We start from the raw sequence: 20,493 nt of genomic DNA, 5'->3' as shown, positions 1-20,493 counted from the left end.
ATTGGACGAGTTTCTGGAGGAAAAATCCATTATGGGGTACAAGCCATGATGAGTATGCGCAACCTCCTGATTTTAGGAATGGGTTAAGTCAGAATGCCAGATGTAGGGGAGGGCACCAGGATGAGGTCTCTTGTTATCTGGTGTGCTCCCTGGGGCATTTGGTGGGCCGCTGTGAGATACAGGAAGCTGGACTGGATGGGCCTATGGCCTGATCCAGTGGGGCTGTTCTTATGTTCTTATGTTTTAACTGTTCAGGAATGCTATACTTTCTGTCCTTTCCATGAGAAGGAATGATCATTATTAGCACATTACTAGCAGGCAGGTATGTGCTTGGTATGCAGAGGCCTCCGGAATCTGCAGCTAAAAGGATCTCAGGTAGCAAGGCCAGGAAATTGAGATTCTGGAAAGTCACTGCCTGGCAAAATAGAGTGCAGGGACAGATGGACTAATGGCCTAACTAGCCTAGTTAAACTAGGTGAGGGGCATTTCACATGATAGCTGCAAGCAGCTGTGGTACAGATTTAGAATGAAAAAACGGGCTTTCCCAGAGGGGAAAGGCCTAAGTCAGGGATTTTCAATCTTTTTCAACTCATGGCGCACTGAAAAGGCACTAAAATTGTCAAGGCACACCATTAGGTTTTTTGACAATTGACAAGGCTCACCACACTGCTGGCTGGGGGCTCACATCCCCCAATGGCCCTACTAACAAATGACTCTCTTCCAGACTCCTGCGGCAGTCTCCGAATGAGGAAGGTGGCACTGCCCCTGCAGGCATGGCACCTTGGAGCATTTGCCCCCCTTAGGAATGTCACTGCATGACACAGCTGTGGACCATTCATAGCACACCAATGTGCCATGGCACAGTGGTTAAAAATTGCTGGCCTAAGCAGTGCCTTCAGCTCCTTTCCTGTGCTCAAATCCTCAGTCCCCTCTGCTCTTGGTCAAAACAACAACGAAACATCAGCTGGGGTGTGAAGTGGGCAGGTGAAGCAGAGCCTCCCCATAGAAGTCCTTTGAAAAGCGCCACCGCTGTGTGAGGTATGCAAGCACTCAGGGAAGTGTGGTGGGTGGGGAGGCAGGCAGGTGAGGCAGAGCCTCCCTGGAGTCCTTTGAGAAGCGCCACTGCCCTGTGAGGCGCCCAAGCACTCACAACCCAAGCTCTGCGCTCCCTCCCTCCTCGCTGTGTGCATGGTTTTGGTGGGGAGGCTCTACCTCGCCCTGCCTCCCCACCCACCTGCCAATCTGGGGAAATGGGTTTGCTGCCAGGAAGCCCAAATCTAACTTGCCTTGTGTTTCTGGGGTGCAGGGACATTTGCAGGGGGGAATTTCCCCGAGGCTTGCCCAGGGAGCTCCCGCTCAGCCCCCCCCCCGGTTCTGGCCCCAGAGCCCAGCCATGAGCTCACGTGCCAGGCTCTCCCACTGGGGGGCGGCGGCGAGGAGGCAGCCTGGCCCGGGCATTTGCAGGGCTGGAGCAACGTCTCCAGCTTTATTTTTAGCCACTGCAAGAGAGGAGGCTGGTGGGAGGGGGGCGAGGCGAGGCAGGGCTGCAGCCGGCTGGGCGCAGGAGGGGGAGAACCGGGACGCCAGCAAGGAGGTGACCGCATGCACGAAGCGGCAGTAACCGCGGCTGCCGCCGGCTGGGCTGCAAGCGGTCGCCTCCCCCTTTCTCCCGCAGCAGCAGGAAGCAGGCAGACCCAGCGGCCTCCGGCTTCTCCTTGGCTGCCTGCTGGAGGAGAGCCCGTTAGCCGGAGCCTCGCCTCCTGCGGCGGGGACGCAGGTAGTCTGTGCAGATGGCCAGTCCGGGCATCGATCTGGCGCAGGAGCAGCCGAGCCAGCCTCTGCAAGACGCCCCCCAGGCTGCACCCGCCTTGGCCGAAGCTCAGAAGTGGATCGAGGTAAGGGGCCACCCTGGGCAGCTTGAAACGGGTGGTTAACCCCCCTCCCCGCCTCCTGCACCAGCTTTCACCACCCCATCCTAGGCAGGTCTACTCAGGAGTAAATCCCATTATAGTCAACGGGGCTTACTCCCTGGTAAGTGTGGGTAGGATTGCAGCCTCAGAGCCCAGTCCTGTGCATGTCTACTCAGAAGTAAGTCCCATTATGGTCAGCGGGGCTTACTCCCTGGTAACTGGGTAGGATTGCAGCCCTAGGCTCCCCCAGAATTGCTCCTCCATCATCTCCCATCCTTTAGATCCCACTGCAGTGTCTGGCTAGCGATCCACCATGGTCGCGTGCCAATCGGATTGGGGAGCCAGGCGCTGCCTTTCTCCACGCCCCCCTCCCACCTCTTAGGCTGCAGTCATATACACCCTTTCCTGAGAGTAAGCACCACTGAAGACACTGGGACTTACCTCTGAGTAGAGGAGCATAGGATTGTGTGCCCTTAGTTCCCCTTAGACGGTGTAGAGTTGCAATTGGTGCACAAAATGTAGCCCTTTGCAGGAGTTGTACATGAGAATGGAAGAGCTGCAGCAGCAGGTTGAACTAGGGTTGGCCAATGTCGTTAGGCATCTGGAGGGAGGGGGATGCTTCTCTTTCCTTTTGCCCATCTGCCTTTTCTTCCTTTGGTTGCTGACTCCCCTCTACTCCTTTTAATCTCTTAATCGCATTTCTCTCTCCCTCCCCCCAGTAGAATGAATTGAAATGAAGGGTCATCAACAAGAGGCATGATAGAAATATCTGTCATATTCCTTGGAGAAGGTATTTGCAATTTTGGAGCAGACACTGCCCCCTCCCAATTTTTGTACCCTAAGAAGGGGATCCAGACAGGTTCCAGTGGTGAAGGGCACATGCTTTAGCTGAGGATGAGGAGGAGGGAGCAAGATAATGGAAAATGAGACGGAACTTGACGCACGTGGAGAGAACAGATCATTTCAGCTGGTGTAATGTTGTCTTCACTACCACTGTGTCATAAAAATAGCTCCCTCCTGCTCCCCTGAATGATCAGAATGAGCATCTCTGTGCATCTGTTTAGTTTTGCTGGGTTGATTTGGGCAATACTGTATTGATTTAACCTGTTGGGGGTTCACTAATTGGGCAGGGTAGTTGTGTAATGGAAGTCATTGCCATGGGATGTGGTGATTGCATCTGGCCTGGATGCCTTTAAAAGGGGATTGGACAGATTTCTGGAGGAAAAGTCCATCACGTATTATAAGCTATGATGGGTATGTGCAACCTCCTGATTTTAGGCTACCTCAGAATGCTGGATGCAGATCACCAGGATGTGGATCTCTTATGTGCTTCCAGAGGCATCTGGTGGGCCACTGTGAGATACAGGAAGCTGGACTGGATGGGCCTTTGGCCTGATCTAGTGAGGCTCTTCTTATGTTATGTTCTTAATGTTGGAATTACTCTGTTCAAAGTATGCTCAAACTTCAGACCTACATAAAACTCTTTGGGTAAAGTGGCAGCTACTGACTTAAATGGAAACACCTGACAACTAAAGTGGTGGTGGTGGTTTGGTGGTTGCTCTTTGAAATATAGTTGTAATACCTGCAAGCTTTTGAGACTATCTAGCATATCTACCAGAAGTGGTTACAGATTGGTGTTAGTGATGGAGTAATGGCTGCCTTCTCATTCTTCTTGAAAAAGAGTTCTGTGTAACCTTTATAGGCACACATTTATATGTTATTTGTATCTGTGGACCCAGAAAGATGGTGACTTGTGTCATAAGTAGAGTGAGTAGAAGGAAGCTTGTGCAAAAGGACTTACTTGGCCCTTCCTCAGAATAACAACCCCCTGCGCCTTCCCCCCTAAATCCACCCTAAAGGGTTGATTGATCCGATTGGACTATATAGTGTACAGAGGGCTGCAGGGTAAAAGAGAGAGGAATCTTCTCCCATCCCTGCACAAATGGAAATGTCTTCTGTTTTTGGAAAAGGGAGTTAGGATACAACCCAATCACTGTTGGGGTGTGTGTGTGTAAGAAACTTACACTGTATCCAGTCTTTCAGTCCTCCCCAAAAAGGATACAAAGCATAACTTTTAAAACACATAAATAAACTATAAAACTTAACAGACATAAAACAGATTGAGATGTATTTTGACAATTCAGCCTCTTGGTGCCAAATTCAGCACCATGTCATATCTCTTACCTGTTAATATACAGAGTAATGGTATGGGTCTGATTTCAGTATTGAAAAGGGCACATGGGTCAGGGAGCTGAACCTTTCCCTGCCTCATTTTCCTGCATTCTGTTGTCCCAGGTACCCTTCTCCCAGCCAAGCCCACTTTCCTTATTGGGTCTAGGACAAAAGTAGTTGGTGTGGTGGTTGGTAGGGAGGTGAGAGAAGGTGTGTATCTGCTTTAATGTCAAAATTAGACTGCTTTGCCCTTCATTTAGGAATGAGGCAGATGTGTGATTAAGCTAATGCATCTACCCCTTTTGCATGTAGCTTGGCCCTCTGTTTTCCTGATGCATGACTTTTTGATGACATGGGCTATAATGATGCCTGAATTCACAGTGCTCAGGGAAAGAAGGCTACTTTTGATTGATAAGCATGAGGATTTATTGTGTGATTGATTTAAAGGACCTGTCAGCAAGGTCTTTAAGGATGCAGGAGCTTTTTATGTGTTTACTACAGTGTGACAGCTTCTTTTGTCAACAACTGATAAGTCCTGATGAAAGGAATTTACAGTCCGAGCCAATGTGTGTTAGCTCAGGAGTTAAGCCCCACTGAATTTAATGAAACTTACTCCGAAGTGAGTGTACCTCCCATTGCAGTTCAGATCTTAACGGTGATGGAAACGTGATCTGGCCAAATGAATTCTCCAATTATAGAAAAACACACAGTTTAGACCAAAAATGGGCAATTTGTTTCCGATGAGAGCCAATCAGGAAATGGATCATGAGCATAATGCATGCCCACCAAAAGGATGGGCACCACTTAGTAATGATGACATGGAACCAAATTTGTTTGGTTGTAAGAATTACAATATATGACCAATCTGAGCTTCTTGATATTTGCTTCTGTATCTTATTACACTATGCATCCAGGAGGGCTTAGAGACCCTTCACATTTTTAAAATGGAGCAAAGGTTTGCCAAAGATTCTGAAATGTCAAGTGTGCCTTGAGGGTTGCATGTCACTGCCCACTTGGTTTTGGGATATGTAAGATGTAACATAATAGTTAGCTGAACTAGGCTAGCCTTAAAATAGATATTAATCTAATAACTATCGCACATGTCTTATCTCTGAGTTTAGATAGACCCATTTGTCCCTAGAGAGGTAAAACTGTCTTGAGACAGGTAGCCTGATATGGAGAGGACAGTCTGGCCAGACTGGTCCTTCAGAGGGCATTGGACTATTGGGGGTGGGCCACTGAGCTGGATTTTCATTTTGGAATTTTAATTAGCTCTTTTGCTTGGTTTAAATTTTGGTGCTAAATACCACACATTTGTGAGACAAATAAAAAGGCAATGAGTACTTAGATATAACTGTACAGTTTGTCTTGGACCTGCTGAAAGGCAAATTCTTGTGGTCTTGGGAGTTTTAGCCATTTCAGTTAGAAATGAATATAGCACTTAATACAGTATCAGCTTTAGTGAAGCTTAAGTTTCACTGCATTAGCATGTTACATACAGGGATTTATCTTTTCTTTGTATTATGGTAAATAAGAATGAGATGGTTTCAGTAACAAAGCTAAGCTTTCTCTTCTTAGTGTTTTCCCTAGTTCTTTTAGGCTCAAATAGCATGTTACTTTCAGTATGTGGTTTGACTCTGTATATTTCTTGTGTAAACAGCTCATGTGGGGCCCCCAGCCTGAAATAGGAATATGGTAGAGGGCGGAGGGGCTTTAATGCTTTCCTCTCGCCATGGTCCTGAACCAATTCACCCACTTCCTGCAATCCTCTTTACTAATTGGTGCAGATAGGATCCTCCCCCAAGATAAATAGGTGGGTGATCCCAGTCTACACTTGTGCAGACATGGTTGTATGGGCAGTCCAGACAGGTGCAACTTGCTCCATGTACATACAGCCTTAATTAGTTAATGTGATGGGTCTGGCTCTTGAATTCTATGTTTCTTTACAGGATAAGCATAACATGATAGCCTTGTATTGTGAAGCAGGAAACTGCGACAAGAACCAGCAAGTTAACATGATGGTAGGGCATTATTTTCATTTGCTGACTAGGTCTGTATTAGGACCTGCTTAATACAGGGTACAATAACTCAACAGTTGGGAAACCCTGGCCTCTGAGCGGCCCACTTGGAGGCAGGCTGTGCAGCATGGCCTTTCCCAGTTTGAAGAGATACTTGGCCAACAATCTGAGGCAAAGAGGCAAAGAAGGAAGGCCCATAGCCAGGGAGACAGACCAGGGACAGACTGCACTTGCTCCCAGTGTGGAAGGGATTGTCACTCCCGAATCGGCCTTTTCAGCCACACTAGACGCTGTTCCAGAACCACCTTTCAGAGCGCGATACCATAGTCTTTCGAGACTGAAGGTTGCCAACTAACTAAGGAAGTTGTGACAGCAGAAACCAGATTGTCGTCCTTTACATATATTCTGCTGATTTTTTTTTTTTAGTAGGCCGTATTGGTAACAAGAAGATCTTAAAATAAGTGCACTTACAATGTGAGGCTTTTCTTTAATGCAGCCTGCATTATTGAAAGGACTGTATGTCTCTCCTTTCAATGAATGCATCTCAGTTTCATGGAAAGAATTTGTCAGCCTTGGAAAAGTATAGTGGAGCTACTACAACCAAATCAATCATCCCACTGTGCTTGGGGCACGACCCTCCAGATGGAAAGCAGAATGCTGATGGGGGTCTCCTTCATAGAATGTAATGTAACTCTTCCCTTCTCCTCCCATAATGTTGTGTGCTTGCTTCAATGCACCTGGACATTCTTGGCAAGCTAAGGCCTTTACATTACTTCCATGCATGCAGCAGTCTGCTGTACCTCCACATACAGCTAGCATGAGCAGTTCTGGTGCTGTGCATGGGCTGGGAGGCAGTGGGCCACTGAATGCAGGAAGCTCTTGAGTCATCAGGAATGGCGAACCACATTACAGCATGTCCAGCTCAAGGCTAGCATGTGGGGGCTGGAAGGGAGGTAGAGTTACAATGCATTTTTGGAGGTGCCTCTCTGCACGTAGAGAGGGTTGGATTTATCAACCCTCTCTACATTTATAAATCATCTCATATTTATCAAAGCACTCTACATAGCATTTTAATTTTAAATCAGTTCATAATATACAATGAGCCACCTTATCCACGGATCCAGTGTCCTATTAGCTGAATTTAAGTTCCTGTTAATGTTCAGTTAGTCTCCCTTGTTGCCTGCATGTCACCTAGCTTATGTGTAAAGCAAGTTGAAAGCAAGAAATACATGTGCTTCCAGCGCAACTACACAAAAAAGAAGGTAATGTAACAAGTGTGTGAGGGAGGGGCTGTTATTTTCATATCATTCCCCCATATTTGTGGGTTCTGTATGGGGGGATTCAGAACTGATGCCTGCAGATATGGGTCCTGCTTGTATAATTAAAAGCAGACCAAACAAAACAGTTCCTAATATATAATTAAAACATCTCCTATAAACAATATACTCTATGACCTGTTAAAAATCAGCTAAAAGCAGTTCATTCTGAACCCAAAGAATATTATGTAAAGAAAGTGGTTCATTTGCTTCCTGAACAGGCTTGCAGTCATGCAGAGTTTGGTTCTCCTTGGAAGACACTTCTGTGAAACTGTAACAAATGAGGAAAGGGGACTTCCCCAGCCTTCACAGATGTTATTTCTAAGGCATTTCCCTCAGGTCATGGGGCATGGGGAGAGATTCTCCAAAGCACGCTGGGCTTAGAGTGTGTAATGAAGTGCCTTGTAACTTTGAAGCAAAAATACTGGAAGAAAGATGTATCTGTGTGTGTAACTTTTGTTAAGATTAAAATTATGGCTGGCTTGAAAGAGCATCTGTGAAAATTGTTATTTGTATGGCAGATTAATAGGAAGATAATACAGTAATAAAATTGCACTTGGTGCCTGATTAATCCTTGGAGGCACTATTATCTCAGGCGATCACACCCCCTATTCTTGTCTTATTGTCATGTCATATCCTTGTTGTTGGAGCTTTTGTTGATGTTTGTTACTCTAAGGTTGGCTTTGCATTCCTTAGGAACTTTGGCAGTGGATAAGAATGCTTCCTTAATAGCTGCAAGACAACAGCAAACAAGTTCTGTGGTCCTTTCGCCATCACACTTTGCATTTAAGTCTGCTTTCCTGTGTGGTAGGTATTAGCTGAAAAAAAGCAGTAAGATCTTACAGGAAGAATTGGCATGTGTTTTCATGGAGATAACTTGTACTGAATCAGAAGCTGGTTGGCCTGAGGTTTGTCATGTGGGTCAGCATGCTAACTATTACTGAGAGTTGCCTCAAAAGTGAAAATTGTTGTACAAAGAGAGCACCTCCATGCAGAAAACAGTATGCAGACAATAAGTACAGGGCTGGGCCAGCTGCAAAGTGAATGATGCGGCTTGCATTGAGCACAGGTAATGGGACAGCAGCAGATTTGGGGTGTCCTTCATCCTGTCATGCCCTTCATCCTAGCCTGCTAGGGCCCTGGGCCACATTGATACACTTAGGGAATTGGGTCATCCACGTCTGGACCTTCCTCCACCCTCAAGTGGCATTTGTAGGGACTATGGCCAAATCCTATCCAATTTTCCAGCACCAATGCAGCCGTGCCAATGGGACACATACTACATCCTGCAGTGAGGGGGCAGTCATGGAAGCCTCCTCCAGGTAAGGGAACATTTGTTCCCTTCAAGGTGCATTGTGGCTGCACCGTCACTGGAAAGTTGGATTGGACTGGGCCTATGTCTCTTTGAACTTTAAATGCTGTGCTAGTTAAGAAATGCTTCGTTAACTCTGACTCATGTGGTTCTGATCTTACGTAGTGTTTTGCTAGCTAAAAAAGCATTGGAAGCAACATTTGTAAACTAAAAAAAGACTGGCTTCTGCTTTTCAACCATTTCCACTTTTCACCACTGCTCCAGTCCCTAACTTGTCAAATGAACGGGGGACACCTGTACATCACTGGCTACTGAGACATTTTTATCTGATGTTACATGGAAGTTAAGTTGATACACTTCTTGCACAAAGCAAATGAAGACGTGTGTGAGAGAATAGTTGTAAGAGTTACTAAATGAACCTGTTTGACGGGAATACCAGGGTAATATTGAACTTGTGAATGTATATGCATGGGCAGGCAAGGAATTCATGTCATTTATTCATCCCTAGAAATGTGAATATCTTGGTTCTGTAGGCAGATTTGGTCTTCATTAGTGCCATCAATTTCCCTCTCTTTCTTTTCCAGTCAAGGAAATGGTACATGCAGAGGCTGGCACATCACCTCAAGTGCCAGGAGGCTTTGGCTTGTTCCTGGCCACCCCTCAAGAAGGATATTGTAGAACTGGAAAAGGTGCTAAAGAGGGCAAGTAGTAAAAAGTCCCCATGTGACTGTGTTACCACAGTTACTATGGAGTTTTCTTGATTCCCAAACAATAATGCAATGTGGTCAGCACAGAAGGATATTTTAAATGCATATTTCCCAAACCTTATATGCTCAGTTATTTCACACCTCGCAGCTGTGGTAAATGGCTCCTTAATGCAGATCTTTAATGCAGGGAAGAATTTGACATTCTTGACGTTGAGATTCCCCATTTTAACTAAATATTGAAAGATATTGCAGCATTCATCCCAGTCCTAGCAGATGGATTATCATACAGTAAAGATAAATAGCTCTTAAATTTCTGATCATTTTTTTGTTTGCTGTTTAGGAACTGTATGTTCAGCTGTAAAATTGCATATGAGGAAGCACTTTTTATTTTGCATTGTTGTGTTTCCATTTGAAGATCCATTGCGTCAACAGACATTAGACAGGTGCTGGCAAAAATATACATTCTTGGGCCCACACCAAAGTTTACTGGTGTCTACGGAAAAACTTCTGTTGACCTTTTTTGAGATTTGAGTCATGCTTCTACAATCTAGCATAGAGATAAGCACCTTTAATCCCAACTGACTTCAATAGGACTTAAGTGTACATAACTCTCACTGGACAGTGGTCATGCTGCATGAGTTTGGGGAAAAACTAGTCATACAACTGGCCTAGAAAATAGTCACAAGTCAGTGCATTGACTTTTGTAAGATTCTGTTTTCAAACTGGAATAAATGCTAAAAGGGATGTGTGTATTAGGGCCTTACTTGTCTTAAAAGCGTAAGAAAAAAGAATTGGCTCTTAAGACACTTCAGTGCAGTTACTTCTGGAGTTTGCATATTTCCCCCTTAAGACTGGAAGGATGGTTAAAAAAAAGATGGCACTAATGATTGTAGACAAGACCAGGTGGTTAGCAAAAGTGAGTAATGTAATTCTGCCTCTAATAACTGTTCAGTGGAGACCAACCACACCTTCCAAGAAAATAATCCTTCCTTCTTTATAAGGTCACTTTCCAAGGTGCTTTCCTATTTGAGACACAGTACTTTGGTTCCCCCAGATGAACTGTGTAGTAATCATACTCTGGCCAGGTGCTGCTGCTTCAGCAGCTGATCTGTGTGTGTGTTCTGTATATGTATAAGGTAGGGCTTTTCAAACTGGGGCGTCTGTGGGCCCTGGCCTCTGCCCCCTTAAAGGACCGGGGCAGCCAGGAAGCAGGGAGGAGGCAGCAGCGCAGTCCCCAGGATCGTGCTGCTCAGGGGGCTGCAGGGGCTTGGGTGCACTTACCAGAGCCTCTTGCAGCCTCCTATGGGTGCGGGAAGCACTGAGTGACCATCTGGAGGGCTCCCCAATGCTTTAGAAGTGAAAGTGGAGCAATCATGCTCCACTTCCACTAAACTGGAAGTGGAGTGCGATCGCTCCACTTTCACTTTTGCAGCTTTGTGGAGCCCTGCAGACAGTCGCACGAGGCTCCCCGCACCTCCAGGAGGCTACAGGAGGCTCTGGTAAGTGCACCCAAGCCCCTGCAGCCCCCTGAGTGGCATGATCCTTGGGATCGTGCCGCTGCCTTCCCCCCACCCCTGCTGCCTCCCCCCGCCCCCGCAAGGACTTACAGCGGTTTTCAAACTTCTAGAGAGTTTGAAAACAGCTGGTATTAGGCAATGCTTCCTATATCTGTTATTCAAATTGTCAGTTGTTGGTGGAAAGTGACAATTCTTGCTCAAGGAAGTTCAGCTTGTGAATGTACTGTATTTTGCTATGGAAATGCTAGTTATGCTGATATCACAGATCCCTACTGGATGGTGCCCATGCCATCACAGTCTCTCCTATGCCTGATTGCACTGCTTCAAATATGCCAGTAGTGTGACAAGCAGGGGGCAGTCCGCCGTGGTGCCACACCCTGGGTGGAGAGTGATAGGTGTGCCACCTCAGCCCATGCTGAGCGGAGGCCCGTGCTGCCTTTGGCAGGGGAAGGGAATCTGCTGCCCATCCCTGTGTCTGAACAGCGGAAGTAATTCAGTGGTGGCGCCACAATGACATCATCATGTCATTGCCAAAGCACTTCCAGGTGCCAGGTGCCAGCGGGCCTGGGCCACCGTTGATTGGAACAGTGAGTAAGGAAGGGTGTCACACTGTAGGGGGTGTGTGTGTCACCTGCCCCTACAGTGCATGCACTGGCAATGCCACTGCAGTATGGTACCAACTTTCCCATTGCTTTTTACCGTTTTTCATTTCCTTAGCAGGTGCTCCTAAAATTCAAGTGCAGCCTCTTCAGACAGAAATTTATTAGCCTGATCCAATGTGTGGTAATTCCCAACAACCCAGTCCTATGTAGAGTTAGGTATTGATGATCATTACACATGATCAGGACGCCTCCTTGATTCCACCGCTGCATCAGAAGCTTCCTGTTAACGTTCTCTGAGTCATCCCCTCTAGTGTGCAAGCTTCCTACCTGTTTGTCCTGTCTGCAGGCTTTCTTGCCTATAAGTTCCATGCTTATAGCAACCAGTAAAAGCAAGACATGTTCAACCTTGGCAGCAAGAGTGAAAGCAAAGTTAATGGTCACAGTGGGGCATGGAGATAGGGTTCCCCCATAGCTGCCGTTTCCATATCCGCAGTGGGGAGCCTGGAATGCATCACCTGAGGGTACAGTTGGACACCTGTACTTTATGGGCAAGTAACTACTGTAGCAACTGTTTTTGCTGCTGTGTAGTTACAGTGAACTTGTTCAGCTTGTTTCAGTGGCTTTGGGCTACAATCCTATGCACACTTGATTGGGGAGGAAGCCCCATTTAATTCTGGGATTTAATTCTGAGTAAACATGCATAAGTTTGGATGGCATGTCAAAAGTAACTGTCACTGAATTTGAGGCTCATAATTTTTTATGGCCTCAAATACCAGCAATATATTGTTGTAAAAACCCTTCCACCAAATAGGCAGAGGTTGTGGTCACAACAAGACATCCATGTTAATTGCTTGATGCTTCCACTAACAGTGATTGCACGATCCTTTTATGTAGCTCGTTTACAGATTTTTTTTTCTAATACTGGTGTCAATGCTTAATATATCACATTTTTTCTTAGAATGAAAAATATCTGGTAGTTTCCCAAAGGGATCACATAAATCTTCAAAAAGCAAGCAAGGAAGGCTTTGGTCCTAAGCATCCTTACTAGGCTGTAAACCTCACTGAAAGCAGTGGAATTTACATCTGAGTAAACATGCATGGAATTGTACTGTGTTTATGTCTAATTTAAAATGTTTTGTGGAAAAATATAACGTGCAAATACTGTTAAGAAGGGGTTTTTGATTCTTCAGAGAACTTTCATTTTCTCATAAGAACATATCTGGTTATAGATACTGTATTTTCTTTTGTAATAAACTGAATTGCCATATAATTACCATGTAGAAATGAAATCTTTCCTGGAAAGAAAGGATACTAGGCACCCATCTCTACTGCTGAATTGTGGATTTTACTGGAAGCAAGATCCTTAACAGAAACTATCTGAAGAGAGTAAGTTTGTGTTGAAGTCTGCAGAAAGAGAGAGATCCCCAAGCTCCCAGACATAGTAATCTCTTGTAATTATGCACATTTTGTGAAAAAAATGATGTTTATTTTGGGAGAAAAATGTATGACTGAGCAGTACTTTAGATTTTGAACCATTTCTGCCCAGTGTTGCATGTATGCAACAGGCACCACATGTGTACACCTGCGGGCCGGGCAAAAATGTTAAAGGGACAGATGATTTGTACCTGAGAGTAAAAATGTTACTGGGATCATGCTGTCCATTATACTATCCTTGGAGACCGTCTTAAAAATAAATTTTGCTATTTGATAGCTTTCCTAGTCTGCATAAGCTAAAGATGGCATGAATGAAAGACCAATTATTCTTTCTTAAAATGCAGACAGTATTAAATCATTGACCTGTTGGTGTGGAAAGGTCTCTGTTTTCCTTTCATTGGTCGTTTCAGATATTGAAACATGATGTTTTTAATTATTTATTTTTTACAGTGTAGTACTTGGTAATGACTTGTTAAAACTGTTAACATGTGAAGAGAGCAAAGGGGAATGAAAAGCATCTGTTCTGTCCCATCATTCTTCTTCCCAATTTCTTCTTCCTCTCTGTCCTCCTTCCTTTTCCAATCCAGGAAGTGGGAGAAGGAGGGGTAGTGGAGGCAAGTGGTCATATGGACGTGATTACCAATCTTCTGCCGGAAGTCACTACCTCTGTTGTCCTTATGCATAGGCTGGCTACGTGGGCAGAGGATTTTGAGGCATCATTAAAGCATTATTTGTTACTTTGTTGTCATCTTTTTTTTTCACACTCTGGAGTTGCCTCTTGGATTTTGTTGGTGTTGTCTTGGGCTGTTTCTGGCGTTGGATAAAAGTGCCCAGGCCAGTGATTGGATCTTTGCATGAGCAGTATTTCATGCAGATCCATGCTCACATACGCTGAAGAACAAGGTACCATGTTCCTGCCTGTCTTGGTTCTGGTGCTCTCTCTCATTCCCTAGAGTTTTAGGCCTAGATCCTAGTCTCAGTTGCGCTTTGACTGTCTGATAATTGCATACTGTGTACTCACGGATTCATACTGTGCTTCCCACTCAATTTTATTGCTTGGAGCTTGACTGAGTGCCTTTCACATGCTTTAGCTCGCTGGCCTGGCACTCCATCTGCCTGCTTTCCGAGAATTACCCCCTTTGTTTTAAGCACACTGTGTCTGATTTTATGGTGGCTTTTGGAACAGGCACCTGATGTATATGTTGATGGTAGGGGAGGGTAAAGACGCTTAGGTAGAATCAGTGATATGTAGTGATCTCTGCCAATAAAGGTCTTATGTATGTTTGATATGTAGTGTGGAAGTGACAGGTGAGGCAGAGCTGCCCCTTTGAAAACTGTTGCTGCTGTTGCCATTGCCGTGTGAGGTGTGCAGACACTCTTAATCCATGCTCAGAGTGCTTGGGTTGTGCATGCTAGCACACCGCACATGGCAGCAGTGGTGGCTGTACTTTTCAAAAGACTCTGGTGTGGCTCACCTGCAACTCCCACACTGCATGTCCCTGGGTAGGAAGATACAATGTATAGGCAGCTTTGCTCATTTTAGAACGTGTGGGCCTGCCCCATTAGCTGAAGCCTGTTGATGTGAATGTTGCTGGCTGAATGGTCTGACAATTACAGCCTAAATCTTCATCTAGTTAAAGTAAACAACCAAACGATTGCTAGATCAATGTTGGTTGTATGATGTGTGGGTTTGGTTTTTTTTTTTAATAAAATGATGAATAAAGCCAGGAAAATAATCAGAAGCTAAATGTGAACCATATGATGTGAAAATAGAATAAAAGTAAATGATCACATGTGCTAACATTTTTTTTTTCTTTGTTTCCAACATGTTGATTCGTGGAAAAAGTTAAGATTAAGAGGTTGGGGAAACATATTTTCTCTGGAAAACATCTGTAAGAAGTAGAAAAGATTGTACTGGGATTCATAATAAGTAATGGCAGTTAAGATGTATTGGCAATGAATCCAGTCATTTCACAAATCATAGAGTAAAAAGTGGTACCTTTAGAAGGTGTGTATATAATTAGCCTTAAAACTTCCTGGTTCTGTGGATTTGAAGTGTAAAGCTAATAGATGTACATTTTTCTAATGCTATAAAATAAAATTTATCCACAAAAAATGTTGGAGATATCCCTGAGTGCTGTGTTTTTTATCAGCATAGTACAAATAGCTTTAGAGCAGAAATGCCAGTTTCTTAGCTGGGGTAAGCAAATTATCTACTCTCCCCTGGAGCTGCTTGCAGGTCTGATCAGGGAAGGAACTGCTATGCATGGAGACAGGAGTTCTCAGAGTATGTGGGTTCCCCACTTTGCCAAACATGCCACAATGAAGCAGAAGAGTATGCTTGCCCTAGTGTTTTTGGTGTTGATTCTTCTCATTCCCTTGACCTTTTGAGTTCTTGTGTCATGCAAATGTCTAAGCGGTTTGTGCTGTTCCAAGTCTACTGCTTTGGACCATAAAGTGGCCCATTATGGAAGAAGGGACTCATTTGTTCTCAACTGCCTCTGAAAGTAGAACTAGATCCAACGGGTACGAACTGCAAGAGAAGAGATTGGATGTCAGAAAAAAAAATTTCCGACATTAAGGGCGGTTTGGCAGTGGAACGGATTGGAGAAGGAAGTGGACTGTCCCTCACTGGAGATCTTCAAGCAGAGGCTTGTTGAGCACCTGTTGGAGAAGCTCTAGGAAGATTTCCCACTATAGGTAGGGGGTTGGATTAAATCAGGGGTGCTCACACTTTTTTGACTCGAGAGCTACTTTGAAACCCAGCAAGGCCCGGAGATCTACTAGAGTTTTTTTACAATGTTCACACCATCATAACATATAACATTTATGTGTACAATGTATGTTGGTGTACCTTGCATAACCGCATGAGCCAATATTGCACAACACAACATAATTAACTATAAACATTTACTTGAGTTTACTTTGATGACTTGCACTGAAGTGAATCAGCCAAGGATACATAGCCCGGACAGTAGCTGCTGACAGCCAGCTTCAAGCACACTTCCAAATGTTCATCAGTCATGGTGGAACTGATGAACTTGGACTTAAAGGTCTTCATGTAGGAAAAGGCTGACTCACATAAATAAGTGGAGCCCTTCCTGCCTCAGGTGCTCTTATATCCCTGAGGGCCCTATTGCCTTCAAGTGGCTGCAGCTGTGCAGCACACTCTGCTGGATGCCCAGGCCTTACCCTTAAAGGGGCCACTGCTGACACCACATCTACCTCCCCACCAGATCTTCCTCGATTCCAATACAAGTGGGGGGGGGGGAGCAGATCTCTATACAGACCAGTGCAAAAACAAGGGAAAGGTGTGAGGGAGGGAAGATCTCTATATAGGCATCACAGCAAGACCAGTGCAAAACCCCTTGCACACAGAACCAACAGATGGAAGTGGGGGGGGGCAGATCTCCATACGTACCAGTGCAAAAACAGGGGAAAGGTAAGTCATCCCCAGGATGCGTGGACGGGAGAGAAGCCTGCCAGCGGCTCCTCTCCAGGACTACTCATGAGTCAGCCCCAGTAGACTACTCACTCCAGGACTACTCACTCCCAGGTGGGGCTCACTCCCAGGGATGCTTCACTCCCAGGGCGGGGCTCACTCCCAAGAATGTGTTTTGCCTGGCGATCTACTCATTTTGCCTGGCGATCGACTGGTAGATCGGGATCGACTTATTGGGCACCCCTGGATTAGATGACCTGTTAGGTCCCTTCCAACTCTATGATTCTAAGGGGCTATCACTGAGGTCTTGTAGGAGTGATGGTGGAAAGGGGTAATGGAACTCTGTCCTTCTCACAAGTGATCAGTGCAGACTGCTTGTTTCATAGTAGGAAGATGGTTAAAGTTCATCTGTACAGAAGCACTTAATATATATTACTGGGTGCAATTTCCCACCTCAGGGATTTGTGCATGTGAATCACCTTGAGTGGATTGTCCTAATGGTTTTTTGTGCAAAAGTCTGTGGACATATAATACTGTGGAGTTTGTTTTTTTAAACTGCAAATATATCTCTCTCTCCTGAAGGCTTCTTTTTGCTTATGTAGGTGCAATGAAGTGGCGTGTGTATTATAAGTGCTATATTTTCTCTCTGCAGGCTGACTTTGGCTTCCTATAGGTTTACATTGCATGGAGCCTTAGGTTTGAAATTGCAGCACTTTTAGTAGGTCTTGTTGAAAGTGCTAAGTCCAGAGAATGTGCTTGGAGGTTAACGTTTTTAACTGCCTAGGCATGCAGGGTGCTTCTAAAACTGGAGGGAGCGGCTGTTCCCCAGTGATCTCTGGCATTCAGTGTGCTCGAGATTGGCAAATTGCAGCTGCGCAGCTTGCAAATCCATGAGGAACAGAGGAGTGAATGTGGGATGAGGCAGGGGGCTGGGCAGGTTTAAAAATAAAGACGACCAAGCTCCTGGAATTAGTCATAGTCTTGCCAAGTAGTATCCATTTTTAACCAATGTAATCAAGTCTGCAATCACTTACCAGCTTACAGAAGTTCCTTTGCTGGACATGATTGTTCCCTCCCAGGAGATCTGCTTGTACCTCTGAAAATCTGGAGAATGAAGACATTGTATGCTCACAGGAAAATGCTAAGCAAAAGCAGGTGTACTTCTATGGTGCGGGTGGAGGGGAAAAGCATAGTCATTATGTCTGTACCAAAACCAGTTTTTTGACACATAGTTAGTTCTTGATAAATATTTCTGAGTTTGTTCCACAGGGAAACCAAGGACCTTGCTCACAACACACCACATTGATAACCTAAAATCCTACAGTAGGGAAACAAGGGAATGTTTTGTCAGATCAACCTTACACTGAACAAAAAAGGCTGCCATATTATGAAATAAAAGACTTAGTAGCAGACAATATATATTATGTTTCAGTTTTCTTGTTCTCAGACCATTTGGTTTTCATTACAATGAATTTATTACTCTTCATTGTACTTCTGTTCTCTGATAATTCTACATTTTCTGGAACTTTTTATTTTTGGCTTGTTTCCAGTTGAATTAGCTCTGTTTAGCTTTTTTGGAATCCATTACAAATTCTGCATTTTTTTTTTTTTAGTGCAGGGTCTGGAAATGTTGACTCTTTGAAATGTCTTGGAAGCTTTACACTAGCTCCAATATTATATAACCCTTTCTATTCATCTTTGGAAGAGGCTGTATTAAATGTAGAGAAATCGCTGAATGACCTATTCAGCTGTTCTCAGACTTTTTATTGCCACAAACCCACTTTGTTGGCTGCGGTGGTTGCATCTCATCCCAGAATGTCTTTTGGCTTCCTGGTCACACTCCAGAATGCAAACTAGAATTCTCCAGAGGCATTCTTGGGTGACTCAAAATGTCCCTGTGGCTTCTGGGTAGCAATGGACCAGTGGCCAACCAAAATCCAACCAAGTGGGTTGTGCACTGGTGCTACCTGGAAGCTTCAAGATGGTTTGGGTTGCAACATGGCCCAGAATGCCTTGAGACTTCTGCATTCCGCCAGCCCTATGACCCACCCAAAGTCAGGTCGTGACCCACAGTTTGAGAACCGCTGACCTATTGGATCTTGCATTTTACTTAAGGCTTATGAGTTTTTAGTGGGCACCCTGCTCTGTAGGTTTAGGTGGCAAGGAATTCTTTTCTATTTTGCTCAGTCAAAACATGGTCCTTTGTCATTGTTGGAATGCTGTTGCTGTTGCTTTTCCTCCCCAGTGTGTGTGTTTTTAATATAATTTTTGCATCCCACTTTGAATTTTTTAAAACAGAAGCAGTTAACAAATCTTATATATGAATGGCTCTAGTTTGCTAAAGGGTTCTGTGGATTTGCCACATCTGGATCCTCAAAACTCTTGATTGTCAGTGTGGTAAAAGGCCATCGTTAGCTGTTCTTTGAAAACAAATTGCTTTTTGCGCAGGAAACAAAAGCAAAGTATACCTCTGCTCTTTTAAGGTAAAGAGAAATGGGATGATGGGCCAGATTAAGGGCAAGATCTTCAGCCCTGGATCTTGGGTGACAAGGTCTGTTGTTTTGGTTCCATTTGTTGCATAACTGAGGCATCTTGCATTTCTTTGGATGCATTTATGGCGACAGCTGCTATAGGATCAAGTGTGGGAAGCGCCCCTACTTTGGATATATTATTTTGCATGTGACTTGCAGTAAACTATTCCCTGGAGTGTTTTAGACTGCTGAAGGAGCTTTTCAGAGGCAATTATAATGCTCCAAAGACCGGTTTGCTGCAAGGACATTTGTAAATGCATTTCATGCAGTCTGTGACAGATCAGGAGAGAAATCTTGGGGTGGTGGTGGACAGGTCGATGAAAGTGTCGACCCAATGTGCGGCGGCAGTAAAGAAGGCCAATTCTATGCTTGGGATCATTAGAAAAAGTATTGAGAACAAAACGGCTAGTATTATAATGCTGTTGTACAAATCGATGGTAAGGCCACACCTGGAGTATTGTGTCCAGTTCTGGTCGCCACATCTCAAAAAGGACATAGTGGAAATGGAAAAGGTGCAAAAGAGAGCGACTAAGATGATTACTGGGCTGGGGCACCTTCCTTATGAGGAAAGGCTATGGCACTTGGGCCTCTTCAGCCTAGAAAAGAGACGCCTGAGGGGGGACATGATTGAGACATACAAAATTATGCAGGGGATGGACAGAGTGGATAGGAAGATGCTCTTTACACTCTCACATAACACCAGAACCAGGGGACATCCACGAAAATTGAGTGTTGGGAGAGTTAGGACAGACAAAAGAAAATATTTCTTTACTCAGCGTGTGGTTGGTCTGTGGAACTCTTTGCCACAGGATGTGGTGACGGCGACTGGCCTGGACGCCTTTAAAAGGGGATTGGACAGGTTTCTGGAGGAAAAATCCATTATGGGGTACAAGCCATGATGTGTATGCGCAACCTCCTGATTTTAGAAATGGGCTATGTCAGAATGCCAATGCAAGGGAGGGCACCAGGATGAGGTCTCTTGTTATCTGGTGTGCTCCCTGGGGCATTTGGTGGGCCGCTGTGAGATACAGGAAGCTGGACTAGATGGGCCTATGGCCTGATCCAGTGGGGCTGTTCTTATGTTCTTATGTTCTTAACTTGGCTGGGGAAAGTGGGTGGTGCTAGAGAGTGGCCAGCAATTGCCACAGCTGTGGCTGCCACAGCTGCTACAAGAAGGCAACCCAGATTCTCCCCCCCCCCATTATGCAGTGAGCAACACGGGATGCTGTATCCAGGCTGCCCACATCCTGCTGCCGGGCCTTCTTGTTACACGTGACGGTGAGAGATTAGATGAGGTGATCTGGTCAAGGGAGACTTGAGAAAATCAAGTCTGTGTGAAGGAGAACAATTCAAGAGCCAAAGGAATGAGCTTACACTGATCTTCTGCCATGTGTTCAGAAGAAGAGAGGTGATAGAGGTTAGGTGGTGGTGTTAATCTCGCTTTGAATAATGTATATGTGTTTCTAATAGATTAATTTAGTTCAATTTTGCTTCAGAAATCTTGAAGTAACTCACAATAAGTCTCACATTGA

General features: G+C 44.9%; 1 protein-coding gene across 1 annotated transcript in view; it reads left to right on the top strand.

Annotated features, from left to right (window-relative positions):
- The first annotated feature begins 1,589 nt into the window (after positions 1 to 1,589).
- LIMCH1 (LIM and calponin homology domains 1) overlaps positions 1,590 to 20,493 on the top strand; it is a 204,773-nt gene continuing 185,869 nt past the window's right edge. The window contains exon 1 of the mRNA XM_066632917.1: positions 1,590 to 1,895. Coding sequence (XP_066489014.1) covers positions 1,791 to 1,895 — 105 coding nt within the window. The 5' untranslated portion in view covers positions 1,590 to 1,790. The remainder of the gene's footprint in view (positions 1,896 to 20,493) is intronic.

The sequence above is a fragment of the Tiliqua scincoides genome, chromosome 6 (genome assembly GCF_035046505.1).
Source record: "Tiliqua scincoides isolate rTilSci1 chromosome 6, rTilSci1.hap2, whole genome shotgun sequence".
NCBI lineage: Eukaryota > Metazoa > Chordata > Lepidosauria > Squamata > Scincidae > Tiliqua > Tiliqua scincoides.
The sequence above is the reverse complement of the archived record's forward strand: the minus strand, read 5'-3'. Positions and strand labels throughout refer to the sequence as shown.